Source organism: Bos grunniens, chromosome X (genome assembly GCF_055505025.1).
Source record: "Bos grunniens cultivar Pamir isolate PY7600 chromosome X, Bosgru_T2T1.0, whole genome shotgun sequence".
Lineage (NCBI taxonomy): Eukaryota > Metazoa > Chordata > Mammalia > Artiodactyla > Bovidae > Bos > Bos grunniens.
The window spans coordinates 47,286,969-47,301,065 of NC_141194.1; the positions used below are offsets into that span (position 1 = coordinate 47,286,969).

Sequence of the window (14,097 nt, forward strand, 5' to 3'; positions counted from 1 at the left end):
GAAATCTGTCTTTCTTCAAGATTCATGTCAATCGTTTTATGGCCCAGGATGACTCACCTTGTGTCAATGTTATCTCAAAATGTATGTTGTGGGTGAGGGGCCTGGTGCCATTCTCTGAGTTTTGAGATATTTCCTTTCTTTAATTAGCAGCCTGCTAGTAGCTATATAACACTTGTCTAAAGACTAGCAAGAGGGTACTCTTTCTGCCCCCTTCTGATGTCTATGTCATAAGATTTCTATATCTTTTTTATACTTCAATAAAACTTTATTACACAAAAGGTCTAAGCGATCAAGCCTTGTCACAGGCCCCAGATTTAATTCTTCTGCTCCAGAGGCCAAGAATCCCGTCGTCTTTTGTGGTTCAGCAACAACTTTTCACTACTAGGGGAAGTATCCATCTTCCGTGTTCTTGTGCACATTCTTGAGTACAGTCCTGACCACAGTAGAAGTGGTGAGTCATAAAGGGATGAACAACAACCAAGATGTCCCTTCTGAGAGTAGCAAAAGGGGTGAAGGGCTGGCCAGTTAGGAAAATGTGATTTTTGTCCTCAAACTATTAAGGCAAATCCATCCAATTCATTGCCTCAGATTCCACAGAAACAATATCTAAGGAGTTGAGACAAAAGCCACTAGAGAGTTTCCTCTGGTCCAGTAAGAACTAGTGCTACCAAAAGAAGAAGCCCATTGTACTTACAATCTGACTTGATCTTGGAATTCATAATCTGTGTCCTCAAAAACCGCAGGGTCACCAGCAGTGCTTCTTTACACATAAATCAGAGGAACAGCAATGATAAAGACTCACTTTCACGTCGTTGGCCCCTGAGGCAGGCAGCCAAGAGAAAGACCTCTAGCCTTAAAGATGTTCCTGGAGCTAAAGCTCCTCCTCACTTCTGATCATGTTCTTATAATCTTTGGCTCATAACAAGGCTAGGCGCTTCCATACTTGGAGTCTAAGTAAAACTATATAGTAACAACATGGATTGCAAGTCCCTTGAAAGTCTATGATCTGACAGATTAGGTTACTAGTTCTAATTCCCAGGCAGTTGTGAAATGGTCAAAGAGAACAGAAAGTTTGAACAAGAAAGGGGAGTTTAGTCCACACCCTTCGTCCATCTCTGGCCGCTCCCCCAGAGGAGATGTTAGGTGTCTCTTGACATTACCATCCCCCAACAGGGTTTTTGCCATAAGCTATATGACATCAATTCAGAACCACAGATTAGGATACAACTCTTGCTTCACACTTGTTTGTGCATCTCTATCAATCAATCATACACACAGGCACACTGTAGAGTTAGCAAAGCAAAAACAAAACAAAACAAAAAAAAGTGTTTACTAGGAGAACAAAGAACTAGAGCTCTGAGCATCTTTACCTTGTCCTGAAGAATCCCGTATGAGACCCCAAGATGAAAGGTTGCTGCCACAAGCCATAAACAATGCTGGGATTCTTGGTCTCCAGGAGAGAGCAATTCGATCAGGGCTAGTGATGAAGCTTGATTTCTCAGAGCTTTTTATGTAATAAAGTTTTATTAAAGTATAAAAGAAACAGAGAAAGCTTATGACATAGAAATCAGAAGGGGACAGAAAGAGTGCCCCCTTGCTAGTTTTTACCAGGGAGTTATATACCTATTAGCAAGATGCTAATAAGAGAAATAGAGGAAAACAACAGAATGAGAAAGACTAGAGATCTCTTCAAGAAAATTAGAGATACCAAGGGAATATTTCATACAAAGATGGGTTTGATAAAGGACAGAGATGGAATGGACCCAACAGAAGCAGAAGATATTAAGAAGAGGTGGCAAGAATACACAGAAGAACTGTACAAAAAAGATCTTCATGACCCAGATAATCACAATGGTATGATCATTCACCTAGAGCCAGACATCCTGGAATGTGAAATCAAGTGGGCCTTAGAAAGCACCACTACAAACAAAGCTAGTGGAGGTGATGGAATTCCAGTTGAGCTATTCCAAATCCTGGAAGATGATGCTTTGAAAGTGCTGCATTCAATATGCCAGCAAATTTGGAAAATTCAGCATTGGCCACAGGACTGGAAAAGGTCAGTTTTCATTCCAATCCCAAAGAAAGGCAATGCCAAAGAATGCTCAAACTACCGCACAATTACACTCATCTCACACACTAGTAAAGTAATGCTCAAAATTCTCCAAGCCAGGCTTCAGCAATACATGAACCGTGAACTTTCAGATGTTCAAGCTGGTTTTAGAAAAGGCAGAGGAACCAGAGATGAAATTGCCAACATCTGCTGGATCATTGAAAAAGCAAGAGTTCCAGAAAAACATCTATTTCTGCTTTATTGACTATGCCAAAGCCTTTGACTGTGTGGATCACAATAAACTGGAAAATTCTTCAAGAGATGGGAATACCAGACCACCTGACCCACCTCTTGAGAAACCTATATGCAGGTCAGGAAGCAACAGTTAGAACTGGACATGAAACAACAGACTGGTTCCAAATAGGAAAAGGAGTACGTCAAGGCTCTATATTGTCACCCTGCTTATTTAACTTATATGCAGAGTACATCATGAAAAATGCTGGGTAGGAAGAAGCACAAGCTGGAATCAAGATTGCCAGGAGAAATATCAATAACCTCAGAAATGCAGATGACACCACCCTTATGGCATAAAATGAAGAGGAACTAAAAAGCCTCTTGATGAAAGTGAAAGAGGAGAGTGAAAAAGTTGGCTTAAAGCTCAGCATTCAGAAAACGAAGATCATGGCATCTGGTCCCATCACTTCATGGGAAATAGATGGGGAAACAGTGGAAACAGGGTCAGACTTTATTTTTCTGGGCTCCAAAACCACTGCAGATGGTGACTGCAGCCATGAAATTAAAAGACGCTTACTCCTTGGAAGGAAAGTTATGACCAACCTAGACAGCATATTCAAAAGCAGAGACATTACTTTGCCAACAAAGGTCTGTCTAGTCAAGGCTATGGTTTTGTTGCAGGAAGGCGGACCCCTTCCAGGGCCTGAAACTGGGCTCTTGTCTAACACTCGGAAATGAATTGTCCAAGGAGACACCTGTGCTGACAAAGCAAGAGACTTTATTGGGAAAGGGTACCTGGGTGGAGAGCAGTAGGGTAAGGGAACACAGGAGAACCGCTCTGTTGCATGGCTCACAGTCTTGGGTTTTATGGTGATGGGATTAGTTTCCACGTGGTCTTTGGGCAATCATTCCAATTCAGAGTCTCTCCTGGTGGCACATGCATTGCTCAGCCAAGATGGATGTTAGCAAGAGGGATTCTGGGAAGTGGACAGAGATGCGGTGTCTCCTTTTAACCTTTCCCAGACTCTTCCTGTTGGTGGTGGCTTATTTCCAGTAGTCATGTATGGATATGAGAGTTGGACTGTGAAGAAAGCTGAGCACGGACGAATTGATGCTTTTGAAGTGTGGTGTTGGAGAAGACTCTTGAGAGTCCCTTGGATTGCAAGGAGATCCAACCAGTCCATTCTAAAGGAGATCAGCCTTGGGTGTTCTTTGGAAGGAATGATGCTAAAGCTGAAACTCCAGTACTTTGACCACCTCATGTGAAGAGTTGACTCATTGGAAAAGACTCTGATTCTGGGAGAGATTGGGGGCAGGAGGAGAAGGGGATGACAGAGGATGAGATGGCTGGATGGTATCACCAACTCAATGGATGTGAGTTTGAGTGAACTTTGGGAGTTGGTTATGGAGAGGGGGGCCTGGCGTGCTGCGATTCATGGGGTCACAAAGAGTTGGACACGACTGAGCGACTGAACTGAACTGAATAAGAGAAAGGAAATGCCTCAAAACAGAGAGTTGCACCAGGTCCCTCACCCACAACATGCATTTTGAAATAACACTGGCATAAAATGAGTCCTCTCAGGCCATAAAACAATTCACATGAATCTTGAAGAAAGGCAGATTTCCAAGCAAATATATAGTTCATTAGCATAGCTTAAGGAAGACATTTCCATGAGAAAAAAGCGTTGGTTAGCCCAAGGTTTGAGATAAAGTTAAGTTCAGGTGGAACCAGACATCATTGTGACAACAAAGAATTTTAAAAGAAAGGGGGAAAAAAGTCTGTCCCTTGCAGTTTTATTTCCTCCTGCTGCCTTGGTACGTCTGGAGCTCCCTTCTAAGGCTATTAACACTCTTATTAGGTATCCGTAAGTCCCTCTCAACCCATGTCTTCTCAGATCACAACTTGAAATTTAACAGCTCCATGAATAATAAAGGTGCTTAGGCATATATAGATAATTGATAATTTACTCTTCTCTTCTTGACTTGGGTACTGCTTGATGACTCTGTTCTACATGACTATTAGACTTCTTTGAACGTTTCCAATGATTTTGACTCAGTAGATATGGCCAGATATTTCTGTCTCCATACAGGGTGTTGTTTGGCAGATTTTGTAAAAGATGAAGTGGGGTTTGTATCAGAATCTGACTGATATTAGAAATTCATTCTGTTGCAAATGCAAAATGAATGAATTGTATTTCATAATAAAAGGCTGGGGCAGGAGTGCATGAAGAAATGGAGTGAGCCAACTGAATGGTAAGGTTGAGATTTTTTCCCTTGGCAGAAATCCCTTGTCAGTCTTGAAAGCTTTTGCCTGCATTTGTTTCTCTCCTTTTTTAGATTCAAATGCAACTTTGCAATCATTTGTTTATTAAAAGCTCTTAACTTTTTAAAACAAATTACATCCAGTCCTATAATTTCTTCTGATTAATGTGATTTTTCCAATGTCAGTATTTGTGATATTTTTCTATAAATAATAATGAAAGATAAAAACTCATTTAAAAACCGGTTGTAAACAGCAGCTGGAACATCCTCTTCTACCCGGTCACCTCGCTTTTTCAACAAAAGCAACTATTTTCCTTTAGCCATCTTCACCAGTAATGTTAAGCATGAGCCATTAATTAAGGTATATTATCACATTAATCTTCATATATTTATAACTTTAAAAGTTTTTCCCTATTCAGTAAATTGTCACACTTTCTTTTCTTTTTTATCTTTATATTATTTTATTTTTTTAATTTTATTTTTAAACTTTACAATATTGTATTAGTTTTGCCAAATATCAAAATGAATCTGCCACAGGTATACCTGTGTTCCCCATCCTGAGCCCTCCTCCCTCCTCCCTCCCCATACCCTCCATCTGGGTCATCCCAGTGCACCAGCCCCAAGCATCCAGTATCGTCACACCTTCTTTTAAAACTCATGTTCCCCTATACTTTTTAACAGTTAATCACGTGTTACAGTTTGTAATTATGAACTATGTAATTATTTGATTATTGTCTATCTCCACTCCCACCAGCACCACTATAAGCACCATAAGATCAGAATTCTTGTCCGTTTTTACACCCCAGCAGCTAACATGCCTCCTGGAGCATTCAGTTCAGTTCAGTTCAGTTCAGTCGCTCAGTCGTGTCCAACTCTTTGCGACCCCATGAATCACAGCACGCCAGGCCTCCCTGTCCATCACCAACTCCCAGAGTTCACCCAGACTCATGTCTATAGAGTCTGTGATGCCATCCAGCCATCTCATCCTCTGTCGTCCCTTCTCCTCCTGCCCCTAATCCCTCCCAGCATCAGAGTCTTTTCCAATGAGTCAACTCTTCGCATGAGGTGGCCCAAGTACTGGAGTTTCAGCTTTAGCATCATTCCTTCCAAAGAAATCCCAGGGATGATCTCCTTCAAAATGGACTGGTTGGATCTCCTTGCAATCCAAGGGACTCTCAAGAGTCTTCTCCAACACCACAGTTCAAAAGCATCAATTCTTCAGCTCTCAGCCTTCTTCACAGTCCAACTCTCACATCCATCCATGACCACAGGAAAAACCATAGCCTTAACTAGACGAACCTTTGTTGGCCAAGTAATGTCTCTGCTTTTGAATATGCTATCTAGGTTGATCATAACTTTCCTTCCAAGGAGTAAGCGTCTTTTAATTTCATGGCTGCAATCACCATCTGCAGTGATTTTGGAGCCCCCAAAAATAAAGTCTGCCACTGTTTCCACTGTTTCCCCATCTATTTCCCATGAAGTGATAGGACCAGATGCCATGATCTTTGTTTTCTGAATGTTGAGCTTTAAGCCAACTTTTTTACTCTCCACTTTCACTTTCATCAAGAGGCTTTTTAGTTCCTCTTCACTTTCCGCCATAAAGGCCAGCACTAAATAGATGCCAATTAATTAATTAGTCTGAAAATTACTCCAAGTATTATATCTTTCTTGAATTCTTCATTATCCCTTTAACCACCACCCCTATCTCCCACCCTACTGATAAAACTGAACATTCCTTCTTCTGTATATCAATGAAAATTTTCAAGTAACTTGAAGGACCAAAATACATCTCTGTTTTCCCAGCATATCGTCAGTTCATGGCCTATTGTCCTGAGATAATTATCAATGATGCTTCTTCATTCTCAAAAGTGTCCCAACCTGGACTATATTTGAGATGATATCTCTCTATAGAATTGTGTTTCAGCATTTCCTAGAGCCACTTACAGCTATTTTTTAGATTAGTTTAAGAGTTCTTTGAAGGCAGGATCAGTTCTGATCTCTCCTTCTAGACCTGGGGCTTACCACAGTGCCTGTCAACCAGTTACTATTCTTTTAAATGAAAACACTTTCCTGGTATCTTTGCCTTAAAAAAGTTTGCATTGTAAGACAAAATAAACACAGAAATCACATGACACTTACATACCTACATGGGTTTTAGGACAGATACCAGCATTTCTTTTTAAAAGTTGCTTCAGGTTTTAAAAGGTAATCAAAGTTTATGTCTACCAAGTAATTTATTTCTCTTCTACCTTAGATTATTGAATAGGAAACTCACAGTAATAACTAGACATTTGATCTGCTAGCTAACAGCAGTCAAATTTATCTTTTACAGGTACTTTTCATTGGCCAGGAAAAATATACATTTAGTCGTATAAACTGTTGCTTTTAAATTCCTTTGGATCTTTGAATAAATTCAGGGGAAATTTTTTCAATTCCCCATGTGCACTAGAAATTATTTTCAAGAGAGTAAGTCAGTAGCAAAAATGGAACTTGTAAAGCAAGTAGGCTTTAAAATTGATAACAGTAGATGAATGGAGATGTAACAGTGAAATGAATGTCTATGCATCTATACTAAGCAAAAAATTAAAAGAAATTAATGGTAATATAATCTTTAGAGAAGTCACTATATGCTGCCTAAATGTCAGTTCTGAGATGCCAATTCTGTGTGCATATGTTTTTTCCAAATGTTACTCTACTAAGATATGCAGTTATCCATATTAATCTTAGATAAAGCTGCTGGTGACTTTTTCTTCTTGTTTATATGAGCAGTATTGAGATGTTACTGGAAAATCCTAGTACACCAGTTACAGATAGTCTGGTTTAAATTAGTGAGCACAGCTACTATCTGAAAGAGCTTTTCAGTGCTCACAGGTCTATATAGTCTTGTCTCACTGTCAGTATCTTCTTTGCTTTTTTAAAACCAAACTCCCGGTGGTTTCTATTGTGCTCTTTGCATATACTAAGAACCTACTATGTTCTGTTCACTTTTCTAAGCACTTTCCTTATTCATTTGATGAAATCCTTGTTCTGTGAAGTAACTATCAATATCCTCAATTCATATATGAGGAAACTGAGGCTCGAGGTAAGTGAAACACCTTGACCAGATTACAACTCAAACCTAAGGGGACAGATGATGTAGCTGAAAGAAGTTTAGAAATAAAATTGCCCCTTGACCCTAATCTATAAGTAATGTTATTTTAAAATATTCTAGTTTCTCATGCAAATTGAGTTGATTTTATCCTTTTTACAGTATAACAAATACAATTACAATAGATAAAAGAGGGTACAGATACAACTCATGAGTATGAACACAACTTTTTCCTTAACTGAAGCACACATCTCTATTTGTGACCTTTATAACCAGCTTCAATTGCTTGAAAACAATTTTAGTGATTTTCCATTGTCTCCAGTAGATAGGGACCCTGATATTTTGCAAAAAAAAAAAATGTGATGCTAGAGAAGTTGTCCTCTTCAGGAGTGGAGCTCAGCTTTAGTAAGAATGTGTGTGTGTGTGTGTGTGTGTGTGTTAGTCAGTCATGTCCAACTCTTTGTGACCCCATGGACTGTAGCCCGCCAGGCTCTTCTGTCACAGAATTCTCCAGACAAGAATACTGGAGTGAGTTGCCATTCCCTTCTCCGGGGTTTCTTCCCGATCCAGGGATGGAACCCAGATCTCCTGCATTGCAGGCAGATTCTTTACTGTCTGAGCCACCAGGGAAGCACAACAAGAAGAATATGGTGTGATATTTGGAAATTTTACCTGACACCAACTTCCCTGTAGCTCAAACAGTAAAGAGGAAGTGCAGGAGACCCAAGCTCGATCCCTGGGTCAGGAAGATCCTCGGGAGAAGGGAATGGCAGTCCACTCCAGTATTCTTGATTGGAGAATCCCACTGACAGTGGAGCCTGGTGAGCTACAGTCCATGGGGTCGCAAAGAGTCAGATATGACTGAGCAACTGACACTACCTGACCTAAAAGAAGAAAGAGTTCTTTGAAGGACGTATATGTTTCTCTACCCTATTGAAATGCCATGTTTCCCTTCCTTCAAGTTTTTGTGATAAGCAGTTAAATTTGGCTATGATTTTTGTTGGAGAGGGGAGGAATTAAAGCAATATGACCATCACTGAAAATTTTGTGTCTAGAATTAGTAGAGAAATAGAGATTCTTAGGAGTCTCTGTAGCACAATGGATAGCACTTTGGATTTATAGAAACTATATTTTTTTTTTACATAAGCTGGGTGCAAATATTTTTTATTGAAATATAGGTGATGTGCAATATTATTAGTTCCAGGTTTACAACATAGTGGTCTGAAATGATTACCCTAAAAAGTCTTGTAACCATTTGACACCATACAAAATTATTACAGTGTTATTAGTTATATTCCTTATGCTGTATATTAGACTTATTTATTTTATTGTTGGAATAATAAATTCAATAAATAATAAATAATAACAAATAATAAATCTTAATCCACTTCACCTATTTCACCCAACCCCTCACTCCCACAACCCCACTCCAAGCAGCAACCATCAGTTTGTTCTCTGATCTATAATTCTGTTTCTGTTTTGTTATGTTTATTCATTTGTTTTGTTTTTTAGATTCCACATGTAAGTGAAATTTACAGTATTTGTCTTTCTCTGTCTGTCTGACTTATTTCACTTAATACCCTCTAGGGAATTCCCTGGAGGTACGGTGGTTAGAATTCTGTGTTTTCACTGCCAAGGGCCCAGGTTTGATTCCTGGTTGGGGAACTAAGATCCCACAAGCTGCACTGCAAGGCAAAAACAAACAAAACCTAATACCTTCTAGGTCCATTCATGTTGTCTTAAAAGGCAAGATTTCTTTCTATTTTATAGCTGAATTATATTCCATTGTTTGTGTGTATGTACATATATATCTCCCAGATATTTTTATCCATTCATCTATTGATGGATACTTAAATTTATTTCATATCTTCGTTACTGTAAATAATGCTGCAATGAACATAGGGGTGCATATATCTTTCTGAGTTGGTGTTTTTGCTTACTTTATATCCATAAGTGGGAATACTGGTAGTTTTATTTTTAATTTTTTGAAGAACCTGCATGATATTTTCCATATTGCCTGTGACAATTTACATCTACACCAATAGTACAGGAGGGTTCCCTTTTCTCCACATCCTCATCAACACTTGTTATGCATTTCAATGATAGCCATTCTGACAGGTGGGAAGTGATATTGTTTTGATGCATTTCACTGATGATTAATGAAGTTAAACATTTTTTCATGTCTCAGAGATTGGCCATCTGTATGTCTTCTTTGGAGAAATGTCTACTCAGGTCCTCTGATATTTAATCAGAAAGTTTGGGGGGTTTTTTGTTATTGAGTTGTATGAGTTATTTATATATTGTGGATATTAAGCCTTTATCAAACATATTATTTTCAAATATCTTATCTTATTTAGTAGGTTGCTTTCCTTTCATTGATAATTTCCTTCACTATGTAAGCACTTTTTAGTCTGATGTAGTCTCACTTGTTTATTTTTTTTTTTTTGCTTTTGTTGCAGGATTGTAAGGACACGCCAAAAAACTGTTGCTAAGACTGATGGCAAGAACATACTGCCTATGTTTTATTTTAGGTATTCTATGGTTTCAGGTCTTACACTTTAATCTTTAATCAATTTTGAATTTATTTTTCTATGTAGTATAAGAATTTAGTCCAGTTTGATTCTTTTACATACAGGTATTAAATTTTTCCCAACACCATTTTAATTTATTTTTAATTGAAGTATAGTTGCTTTACCATGTTGTGTTGGTTTCTGTTACACAACAACGTGAATTAGCTATAAGTATACCTATATCTCCTCCCTCTTGAGCCTCCCTCTGCCTCGCCCCAATGCCAGCCCTCTAGGTCATCACAGGGCATTGAGCTGAGTTCCCTGTGCTATACAACTGCTTCTCACTTGCTAACTATTTTGCACTTGATATTGTATATATGTCAGTGCTGCCTTCTTAATTCATCCCACTCTCTCCTCCCCAACACCATTTATTGAAGAAGCTCTCTTTTCCCCATTGTATATTCCTGTCTCCTTTGTCATAAATTAATTGATCCTATAGGCATTGGCTTATTTGGGAGCTCTCTCCCATTGATTTGTGTGTCTTTTTGTACCAATTTACATACTGGTTTAATTACTATAGCTTTGCAGTAAAGTTTTAAGTAAAGGAGTGTGATACCTCCAGCTTTTTTTTTTTTTTCCCTCAAAATTACTTTGACTATCCAGGGTCTTTCATGGTTCTATATAAACTTTAGAATTATTTGTTCTAGTCCTGTGAAAACTGCTATTGATGCTTTGATTGAGATTGCATTGAATCTGTAGATCACTTTGTGTAATATGGATGTCTTAACAATATTAATTCTTCTAATCCATGAGCAAGGTATATCTTCTATTTGTTTGTGTATTCTTCAATTTCTTTTGTCAATGTCTTATCCTGTTCAGAGTACAGGCTTTTCACCACCCCAGTTAAATTTATTCCTAGGTATTTGATTCTGTTTGATGCAATTATAAGTGGGATTTAAAATTTTTCTTTCTGATAGATGGTTTTTCTTGTATATAAAAACTACAGATTTCTGCATATTAATTTTGTATCTTGTAACTTTAGTGAATTCCTTTATCAGATATAATAGTTTTTTTTTTTTTTTGGTGGAGTCTTTAGGGTTTCTGTATATAGTATCATGTCATCTGCAAGACGTTTGACTTCTTTCTTTCTAATTTGGATTACTTTCATTTCTTTTTCTTGTATAATTGTTGTCATTAAAACTTTCAATACTCTGAGAGTGAGCAATCTTATCTTGTTCCTGATCTTAGAGGAAGTGTTTTCTGAATTTCACAATTGAGTATATTGTTGGTTGTAGGGGCATATAAGGCCTTTATTATGTTTAGGTATGTTGCTTCTATTCCCACTTTCTGGAGAGGTTTTATTGTAAACAGACGCTGCGGCTGCTGCTAAGCCACTTCAGTCATGTCCGGTTCTGTGTGAACCCATAGACGGAAGCCAACCAGGCTCCCCCGTCCCTGGGATTCTCCAGGCAAGAACACTGGAGTGGGTTGCCATTTGCTTCTCCAATGCATGAAAGTGAAAACTGAAAGTAAAGTTGCTCACCTGTGTCCGACTCTTAGCGGCCCCATGGACTGCAGCCCAACAGGCTTTGCCATCCATGGGATTTTCTAGGCAAGAGTACTGGAGTGGGGTGCCATTGCCTTCTCTGAAACAGACGCTACATTTTGTCAAAAGCTTTTCCTAAATCAATTGAAGTGACCATATGATTTTATTCTATTTGTTAATGTGGTGAATCACAATGATTTGCGGATATTGAAAGATCTTTGCATCCCTTTGAAAAATACTTTTGAATCATGGTGTGTGAACCTTCTAACTTACTGTTGAATTTAGTTTGGTAATACTTTGTTGAGTGTTTTTGCATTTATGTTTATCAGTGATGTTTGCCTGAAATTTTCTTTTTTAGATTATCTTTGTCTATTTTTTTTTTTTTAATCAGGGTAATACTGGCTTGAAAGCAGCATTGAAAGCATTTTCTCCTCTTCAATTTTTGAAATAGTCTGAGGAGAGGCAGTAGCTCTTTTTTAAATGTTTGGTAGAATTTATCTGTGAAGCCATCTCGTGTTAGACTTTTGTTTGTTAAAAAGTTTTAAATTACAGATTTAATTTCATTCCTGGCAATTGGTTTGTTTGTATTTTTATCTATCTCTTCCTGATTAGTCTTCGGAGACTGTATTTCTAAGAATTTATCCATTTCTTTTAGGTTGTCCATTTTTGGAGCATATATTTGTTTATAGTAATTTTCTTGTTATTTTTTGTATTTTTGTGTTGTCAGTTGTAATTTTTTTTTTCATTTATGATTTTATTTATCTAGGCCTTCTCTTTTTTGATGTGTCTGTTACTCACTCAGTCGTGTCCAACTCTTTGAGACCCCATGTACTCTAGCCCACCAGGCTCCTCTGTCCATGTGATTCTCTAGGCAAGAATACTGGAGTGGGTAGCCAGTCCCTTTTCCAGGGGACCTTCCTGACCCAGGGATCGAACCTGGGTCTTCCACATTGTAGGCAGATTCTTTACTATCTGAGCCACTGGGGAAACTTTCTGTTTGATTAGTTCCGGCTAACGGTTTTTCAATTTTGTGTATCTTTTCAAAGAACCAGCTCTTAACTTTCATTAATCTTTTCTATTGCTTTTTAGTTTATATTTCACTTATTTCTGCTTTAATCTTTATTATTTATTTCCTTCTACTAACTGTGGGTTTTGTTTGTTTTTCTTTTTCTAGTTCCTTTAACTTAGATTGGTTTGTTTGAGATTTTTCTTGTTTCCTGAGGTAGGCTTGAATCACTATAAACTTCCCTCTTAGAACTACTTTCCTGCAGCCCTATAGATTTCTGTGTCATTGTGTTAACATTTTTATCCCAAGATATTTTTTTTTATTTTATCTTTGATTTCTTCAATGACCCATTGGTTGTTTAGTAGTATGCTGTTTAGACTCCACGTGTTTTTTTTTCTTTTCTTTTAGTTGTTTTCCTTATAGTTGATTTTATAGTCTAATACTGTTGTGATCTGAAAAGACATTTGATATTATTTTGAGTCCAATCATTTTAAGCAGAAAAATATATCAGACAGCCTGTAGTTTCTTAGGAAGAAAGCACCATATTCTAAAATAATTTTCCATAAGTTTACTAAACATGATTATGATATGTGTGTTTATTTGTAGGAACTGGTAACATCTAAACATAACAAACCAAACAGGCAAACTATTGTGCTACCACTGCCACCACATTTTATGCAAAGGAATGCCAATGTACATGAATTCCAAGCAAGTTAAAAAGAAAAAAAAGCTGATTAGACCTTAGATTGCCCATTGACCGGGATGACAGCCACCGCTGCAGTGGAAACACCAAAAATGAAGAAGAGTGCCTCCAAGGAAGAGAAGCAGCAGTCTAAGCAAGAGAATACAGAGCAGGGCAATGCTGATTCTGAAGAGTGGCTGGGCTGTGAGAGTGATCCTGAACAAATGAGCCTTAAAAAGAGCAACAATGACAATAGATGCCAACTGGGAGATGTTCAATTGAATAAAAAGGATATCCTTTCTAAGCCACACCGTCAGCTATGTAGATCACCCTGCCTAGATCATCCAAGCTTCTCCCAGAGCAGCATTCTACATGATGGGAAGCTTGACTTGGAAAAAGAATACCAAACCAAGATGGATTTTGCTTTAAAGTTGGGTTATGCAGAGGAACAGATTCAATCAGTGCTGAACAAGCTGGGTCCAGAATCGCTTATTAATGATGTATTGGCAGAGCTTGTCAGACTTGGGAACAAAGGTGATTTGGAAGGGCAAGTCAACTTGAATCTGTTAGGGCCTCGAGGGCCCAGCTCCAGAGAGATCACAAGCCCTGAGCTGTCTCTTGAAGATGAAATAGACAACAGTGACAATTTGAGGCCAGTTGTCATAGATGGAAGTAATGTGGCAATGAGGTAAGACTGGTATATTTTCTTTCTCTTTCTT

The 14,097-nt window shown here is 38.1% G+C and overlaps 1 protein-coding gene across 1 annotated transcript in view; it reads left to right on the forward strand.

Moving 5' to 3' along the window:
* Positions 1-13,302: 13,302 nt before the first annotated feature.
* ZC3H12B (zinc finger CCCH-type containing 12B) overlaps positions 13,303-14,097 on the forward strand; it is a 53,717-nt gene continuing 52,922 nt past the window's right edge. The window contains exon 1 of the mRNA XM_086390102.1: positions 13,303-14,066. Within this exon, the coding sequence (XP_086246228.1) occupies positions 13,459-14,066 (608 nt within the window). The 5' untranslated portion in view covers positions 13,303-13,458. The remainder of the gene's footprint in view (positions 14,067-14,097) is intronic.